Raw genomic sequence first — 7,511 nt, forward strand, 5'->3', positions numbered from 1 at the left:
GGACATGCTCTGGTTTTGCAGTGAGACACTGTTTTCTCTTTTTTCCTATTGTAGGTTGTTTGCTGAGGTGCTGACAGCATGGGACGGCTGTCAGAAGTACTTCTATCAGTCTTGGGCCAGGAACACTGCCCTGCAGACTGCTTTGCAGCACGCTGCTAAGGTGCGACATGCACAACTTACACTTGTACCTATGAACTAGATGAAAATCAAGCATCACAATGAGGAACTTAAAGTTTAGCATGTGTTATCTTCATTGTGATGCATGTGTGTCAATGTTTGCTGTAGGAGCTGGGTCTGGGGAATGTAGAGCGATGCAGGGGTTTCTCCTCTCACCTCTTCAAGCTGCTCCTCAAACAGAGGCGACGGCTGGCCAAACTCATTGAACAATGGGTCCATCTCAGGTCAGTACGCTAGTATAACATTATATGTCAAAGTGTAGGTTTGCTTTTAGAAGTAAAGGCTGCTGTGGCACAGGTGCATCACAGGCTATTCAGTCAGAACACCATTACTATTTCTTTTTAGATTTATGTTTTATATCAAACTAAAAAAATAAGATGTTGCCATGGAAACTTTGCAGCATCTAACTTAATTGTTATCACTTCACCCAGGAGGCTAACTGACAATGTCCAGGGCATCAAGGCCTACCTACAAAGCCAGAGTGAGGAGCCAGGCTGCACCCTCCCACCCCAAGCCTCTCTCCAGGACTGGGTGAAGAGGGGCCAAGCGCTCGCAGCCCAGTGTAATACCCTTTTGCAGCAGCTGGCCTGGTTGCTGCACTGCTGCCCCGAAGACCTTCAGAAGGAGGAGGTGAGCAGCTGCAAGCAGCACACCCTGAGGTGTCCATCCCCACTGGCAGCGCAGCGACAACCCCCTGGCTGCTTGATGAGGAGGGGTGACGCTGCATGGTGCCAACTACATCAGCGTGTCACTACAATGCTGGAGCAGACGCAGAGCCTGAAGGTGGAGCTGGACTGTGCAGCACAGCCAATCTCTGATGGTGTTCTTCATACATGGTAAGACATTATTGTCTGGCGTTTTTCAAGTCTAACATTACAGCAACAAATACAAAACGGTTGCAACAGCACTGCTGTTTCCCACAGGAACTACTTTACCAAATGCTGTTCGGCCTTCAACCGTCTGGGAGCTATAGGGGCTCAGATGCCCATTGTGGAGCAGATCTTCACCTCAGATGTGTGTGTCGGCACTCCAGACAACCAACCAGCTGTAATCCAGAGTCTCCAGTATGTGAGAGGACAGGTGGAGGCCACCGTCACAGAATTCACCACGTGGAGGATTCATGTGCTCTCCCTGGGACACGATGACACAGGTCAAAGCACTGAGCAGCTGCACGAATAACTAACAGTGTTTCAGATGGGTCAGCAGTTCATGTTTTATTTTATTTCCCTTACAGATCACCAGCAAACCTTCTGTACGGAGTTCTCTGCTGAGCTTGAAGCAAACATCAACACATTGTTGTGTTCTGTCCAGACACTCGTGAAGAAACGGGAGAGAGTACAACAAAGGGAGCAGCATGGAGACACCAAGAGAGGTCAGAAGGTTGCATTCAAACCAGCAGTGGTAACCTAGGACCTGGTAAAATGTTGGATTGGTAGTCAGAAAGCATTATATTAGTTTAGTGCTTGACCCTAAAAGTAATGGGGTGCCTAACTGGATACTTACTGTAGATGTCATTAATTTTGGCCTCGTGTGACATAATAGTTGAGCAATGTGAGAATGAATTCAAATTTGTTTATATTTGTTTTTAAATGTATTTTTTAATGGACACTTGCTGGAATAATATAAACATGTTTATGTACATTTTTCAATATTAGAGCCCCGACTTGTGTTCAAGAGAGTGAGGTGGAGATGAGGGATGAGAGAGCAGTGGTGGATGGGGCAGTTATTCTAAGTGGTTTTAATTTATCCTGAGAATAAAATCCTTAGTAGGTCTTACAACCATGCCATTGGCATATGGCTGTTTCCAGCCAGTTCAAATGTATATACAGTGTTCATAATGCAATGATGGTTACCTCTTCCGTTTATGTATTATCTCAGAGGGTGCCAAAGAGGACAAGGAGGAGCCTCTGGAGGACCTGCTAAAGCCTGGTCACCTGACTCGCCTGCTGGAGGAGGAACTGGAGGCTGAGGTGGAGGCTCTGCGTGTGGGAGATGTTAGTACTGGGCTGGAGAGGCTTCTGTGCCACCTAAAGACACAAAGGGACTCCTCTCAGCCGCCACACTTCCAGGTACCAAGAACATCTGGAACTGTTCAGAGATGTGCTTTCAAAGTATAAGTTCATTATAGGTTAAATGAATTAAATATTAACCTGTGAATGGAAGTCTGAGTGCACTCAAATCTGTTTAGGTGCAATGAAAGGGCTTTTTTGTCTTCAGAATCTCTTCACCTTAACATGTTTCTGCTGACTTTTAGGAGGTAAACAGGGCGTGCAGGATGCTGGTTCGTCTGGAGCCTCTACTAGGAATTTACTCTGACCTTGTATGCTACTACCTGGCTGTGTCACTGGGAGCACATAGAAGCACAGGCAAACTTCTGTCTGTACTGGCCAGCATCTTCACTGAACTCGCTCAGAAGGTACTCACATGGTCCTATTTAAGAAATAATAATGCCATCAGTGTAATTTTAACTAAGCAGTTGATGTGGTGTCCCCTTCAGGGTTTCTGCCTGCCTCAGGAGCTTATGGCTGGAGATGGAGAAGGAGCAGAACAGTTTCACGATTATGAAGGTGGTGGTATAGGAGAGGGAAAGGGCACGAAAGATGTCAGCGACAAGATCGAGAATGAAGATCAGGTGATGAAAATACTGGCATCTAAGTAGTGTGAACTGTATGACTGTTTACTTTGACTCAAGTCTTCCTGCCCTTTGCTTCCTTTAGCTGGAGGACACCTTCAAGGAGGGGGAAGAAAAGACTGAACAGCATGAGAAAGAGGATATTAAGTCAGAAGACAATGCCGTTGAGATGTCAGAGGACTTTGATGGCCAGATGTGCGACGCTGATGAGAAAGAACCAGGTCAGTTAAGCTGGATAGCAGAGGAATCCCAAGCTGGTTCTATACAAGATAATTGGTAACCATGATTGAATTTTTTCTCTGCATTTCTTTGCTTGATCTGAAGGTGACGACGAGGAATCAGATAAAGAGGACGACGAAGAACTGGACAAAAAAATGGGTGACCTGGGTGAAGGCCAGACAGATACACTGGATGAAAAAATGTGGGGAGATGATGATGATGATGAGGGGGAGGAGGAAGGAAGTGACAAGGAGGAGGAGTCTGGTCAGGGCATGGATCAGGTATCTCCACAACATTAACACAATTTAAAAAGTACATATGACAGAGCAGTTTGCATCCAATCTTAAACCTTCATTTATATAAAGCAGCCACCAGAAAGCTTTAGTTAAAGTTTTCTCTGTGTAACATCATGAATGGTCATATGTTTTTTTTCAGGGTGAGTCTGAGTTGGTTGCCAAAGATGACAACCTGGATGCAGCAGACCCCAAAAAAGATCACAAGAACCAGGATGAAGACCAACAGATGGACGAAGAGGAGAAAGACATGATCAATGAACAAGGAGATGAGGTTTTTCTTCTCACCTAACTCCCATGATTTCCATTTTAATACATGTCAAAAGTAAAATCGGTAATAGACAACAAACAGTCGTTAGGGCTTTGAACTGCAAATGTCGGTGTGAGCGAAGAACAGGATTTGCATGGATGGACAAGTGTGTCATGCTCTGTGTTTCTGTTATTTGTCCCAGAGAGAGTTTGATGAAAATGAAGTAGACCCCTACCAAGGTCAACAAGACAAGAGACCTGAGCCCGAGGCCATGGATCTGCCTGAGGAACTCGATCTGGACCAGGGTGACAAGGATGGAGAGGATAATGATGATGGAGATGAGGGTGAAGGTGAAGGTGAAGCCTGCTGCTTAAATTATAGCTTTACTAACACAGTCGAGAAACACGCATGCTTTATTATCAGTGATGTCTTATGTGATGCTCAATTTTGGCTTTAGACTGGGTCATTGTAAGCAAGTAAGTGTAGTAAGTGTATTTGTAAAGAGCTTTTCACAGATGTAAAAGTCACAAATTGCTGAAAATGAATGATTCAATTTTTTTCCTTTTTCAGAGGATAATCCATTTAACATCGATGACAGAGGGATGGAAGCAGATCAGGATGAGGAGGAGGATGGTGAGAAAGATGGAGGAGAAAACGAGCAAGGAGCAGAGGAGCTGGACAAGGACCAAAATGGAGAAGAAAACAATGGGGAGCCTGAAACTGCAGAGGAGAAGGAGGGAGGAGAAGAAGCAGAAAAGGATGATTCGGCTGATAAAGATGAAGAAGAGAAGGACGAGGAAAGGGAGCGGGAGTCAGGAAGAGACGAGGACACGAAGACTTCATCAAATGAAAAAGGGCATGAGCCAAAGGTGTGCATGTTCAAAATAAGTACACCAATGCATGGCGTGAGCAACGGTATTGACTGATGTGACCTTTTTTTTTTTTTTTTTTTTTTAATGCGTATATAGGAGGAGGAGGAAGGTGGTGGTGAAGATGAGGAGCTGCCCGAGTGCGCTGAGAGGAAATGGCACGACACCGATGGTCAGACAGGAGAGGACAACATTCAAAGCGACACTGCTGTGGAGCTGGCAGGAGAAGCCTCGGAGAGAGACGAGGCCAAAGAGGTAACATTCAAATCTACACTGTGCTCCAGATACTCTGTGTGGGCTCGAAGTGACTCTGATTGATTATGAAGTGATTCACAGCGGAGTCTCCCGTGATCAGGAGCATATTTGATGGCCGCATATGACTGAATATCCTGATGCCTAGCCTATGTGAATTGTGAGTTAAATGACAGAGCGCTTTGTGTGTGACAGTTCTGAATGTGTACTTTTTTCCTTCAATACACAAAGAGTACAGAATAGGACAGAGTGTGACGATCTGTCTTTCTTCTGAATGAGAAAGTGGGAAGAGTGAAAGCACTGGTGAGACTCCCTTCTTTCTGATTGGTTGTTTGTGTGACAGAGAAGCTGTTACACAAACAAGTTGTCCACCCTTGAAGGGCCTTCTTGTGTGCCACAGTGCAGCTTGAGAGCCACACAAATGCTGACGTATTGTATTTTATAATATGTTCTGTGTGGAGCACAAGTTTTTCTTTTGTTACCCCAAAACACAATGCAGTGTCTGGGGATTCTTGATAGTACTTGGAGAGTCTCGTCTCTCCAGTCTAGAGGAGAGGGGGACTGAGAGAGGCCTGATGACCTGGGAACCTCAGGAGCCTTTGAACCATGAGGTAGGAGGGAGAGCTGACAGGGAATACTGGAGGCGTGCTAGGTTGAACACTTCTTTTTTCCTTCCCTGGGATGCGACGGCTCGTTCTTTGCAATAGTCACTGCAAGGGCCTCTGGGTTTTCTACCTCAACTTACCTGGCAGACTGTGGTCCTGGTCCTGGTCTTGTCTGCATCTTGGTCTCTCACACACTGCCTGACCTCACAGCAGCTGCTGTTGCTGCAAAGCCCACTCCTGGCACCTGGTGGGGTTGTGGGTAAGGGCATTTTGAAAGCTTCTCCCTCTCCATGGCTGCGCTGAAGAGGTCCAAATTTCTCTTTCTAGATATAGAATATAGATCCTAGATGTAGAGTTTTACTTGCACTTGTGAAAAACATTATTAACTGCTAATGGTCTCAGAAATTGTCCTGAAGGTGTATAGATGAAAAAGTGTCACTGTTTTGTATAGCAATTTACAGTAGATGATGGCATCCAAAAAAATTGCTTGGTTACTTTCACAGAGCGGTGAAGCCCTCCACACCAAACTTTAGCTGGGTTTGGTTTTTGTACACATGTATAAAATATGTCTGCCATGATTTTTGTATCTATATTTATGCTATTATGGTTTTACAGGAGCATGGCAGTGGAGCAGCTGACGCCAGCCAGTCTGAGGGCCACCAGTCAAAGCTGACAGCAACAATGGCTTCACACAGACAAACTCAGAGTCAGACTCAGGTGTGGCAAAATTCTCTGCCTCACCGCTGCTGTTCGGTGTCCCTTTATTCCTCTTAATTAAGTTTTTTTTTCCTTTCCAGAGCTTGAAGAGGAAACCTGGCCAAGCAGATAGTGAACGCTCTATAGGCGACTACAACAAGCCAGTCAACAAGCGCCTGCGCACAGTCGAAAGAAGCAAAGAGAGCCTCGAGAACAACAGGCAGAGCGACACCCAGCAGGTGTCAGACCTGTACGAGCACATTAAGCACGGAGACCAGAACTATGACACTCAGACATATGGTAGGTGATCACCTGGAAGCTGAGTCTGTGATGGTTTGGCTGGAGTTTAAACTAAGCTTTTCAAAGCAAGTACATAACTGTTGTTTGTTGGTGTGACTGCACCTAGATGTGGCCAGTGCAGAGCAGGAGAGCACAGCAGGGCCTCGGGGCCAGGATGAAGATGACAAAGAAGAGGATTTGTCCATGGAGACAGAGGACCAGGAGGTTGATCTGCAAGCGGCTGAGGTCCAGGAGCTGAAGCCTGAACAGCTGGACTCCTCAAAGGCTTCCCAGACAGGTGTCAAATTCTCTTCTTCTCCTGCTCGTTTTTTTTTTTTCATTTCAACAATTTTTAAACTTCTCAGATGTGAAGCATCTCTTGACTAGTGTTGTTGTACTGCAGGTGTAGACCCTGGAGAGATGGAGGTCCAGAGGCAGGGAGAGGAGCAGGAGGACGAGAGGTGGAAAGAAAAACAACAAGCCGAAGAAGAAGAGCGAGCAAGCAGAAGCACAGACTCTACAATTCATGTTGTTCCTGAGCTGCTTCTGGACTCTGCGCAGGTACACAGTACGCTCTAAGGAGTTGCTGTCAAGTGTTGTAGAAGTGAACGTATTTGAAATTACTGTTAATTATTGATTATTGTTACATATAACTGAGTAATGTGGACAAAGAGATGATTTACAGTGATGTAAATAAGTGTAGGCCACATTACACTTGTGATTTTCGTACACTGACTGCCATAAAGAGTTAATTACATTTAAAAAAGTCACAAAGCCTTCAGTTCCACATCAGTTCATATCAGTTTAATGTTACACACGTGAAGATAACTCTGTATGTCTGTGTGTGCGCTTATGTGCCAGGAGAAAGCACAGAGGAGAGACCCAGAAGAAACAAGGAGGGAGATGGAGCTGCAGCTGGAGGCCTGGCACAAACTGGCCCCGGGGACTCAGGAGGAGGTGAGGGTGACCCGGGAGACTCAACCAAACATGTTCAACTGTGGCTGTCACGTAGGAAAGTGTGACTTGCACTGCTATTCTTCAGTTAACTGAAGAAGAGACTTGAGAAGTTTTGTCTTTTATACGTTTTTGTTGCATTTGTTGAAGAATGCTGACACAAACACACTGCAGATTCAAATATGTTTAAATAAAGGAAATCTGAATAAAAATGCTGTCCTTGTGAACATAACGAGGATCATGTGAAAGTTGGGAATATATTTGATGTATTTTCTAAAACACAAA

At 45.2% G+C, this 7,511-nt stretch overlaps 1 protein-coding gene across 2 annotated transcripts in view; it reads left to right on the plus strand.

Annotated features, from left to right (window-relative positions):
- mdn1 (midasin AAA ATPase 1) overlaps positions 1-7,511 on the plus strand; it is a 60,566-nt gene that overhangs the window by 48,581 nt on the left and 4,474 nt on the right. Inside the window, exons 77-95 of one of the 2 annotated variants that reach the window (XM_086262979.1) lie at positions 55-160; positions 286-401; positions 609-1,013; positions 1,101-1,327; positions 1,412-1,549; positions 2,056-2,246; positions 2,432-2,593; positions 2,675-2,809; positions 2,895-3,030; positions 3,134-3,309; positions 3,464-3,595; positions 3,774-3,927; positions 4,142-4,440; positions 4,540-4,695; positions 5,913-6,014; positions 6,095-6,293; positions 6,400-6,570; positions 6,676-6,833; positions 7,134-7,229. In XM_086262979.1, the coding sequence (XP_086119105.1) occupies positions 55-160; positions 286-401; positions 609-1,013; positions 1,101-1,327; positions 1,412-1,549; positions 2,056-2,246; positions 2,432-2,593; positions 2,675-2,809; positions 2,895-3,030; positions 3,134-3,309; positions 3,464-3,595; positions 3,774-3,927; positions 4,142-4,440; positions 4,540-4,695; positions 5,913-6,014; positions 6,095-6,293; positions 6,400-6,570; positions 6,676-6,833; positions 7,134-7,229 (3,259 nt within the window). The remainder of the gene's footprint in view (positions 1-54; positions 161-285; positions 402-608; positions 1,014-1,100; positions 1,328-1,411; positions 1,550-2,055; positions 2,247-2,431; positions 2,594-2,674; positions 2,810-2,894; positions 3,031-3,133; positions 3,310-3,463; positions 3,596-3,773; positions 3,928-4,141; positions 4,441-4,539; positions 4,696-5,912; positions 6,015-6,094; positions 6,294-6,399; positions 6,571-6,675; positions 6,834-7,133; positions 7,230-7,511) is intronic. The other variant, XM_086262980.1, reaches the window with a different exon arrangement.

The sequence above is a fragment of the Aulonocara sp. 'chitande type north' Nkhata Bay genome, linkage group LG15 (assembly GCF_057382095.1).
Source record: "Aulonocara sp. 'chitande type north' Nkhata Bay isolate Kocher_YH1m ecotype deep benthic linkage group LG15, A_spYH_male_GT1.1, whole genome shotgun sequence".
Classification (NCBI taxonomy): Eukaryota; Metazoa; Chordata; class Actinopteri; order Cichliformes; family Cichlidae; genus Aulonocara; species Aulonocara sp. 'chitande type north' Nkhata Bay.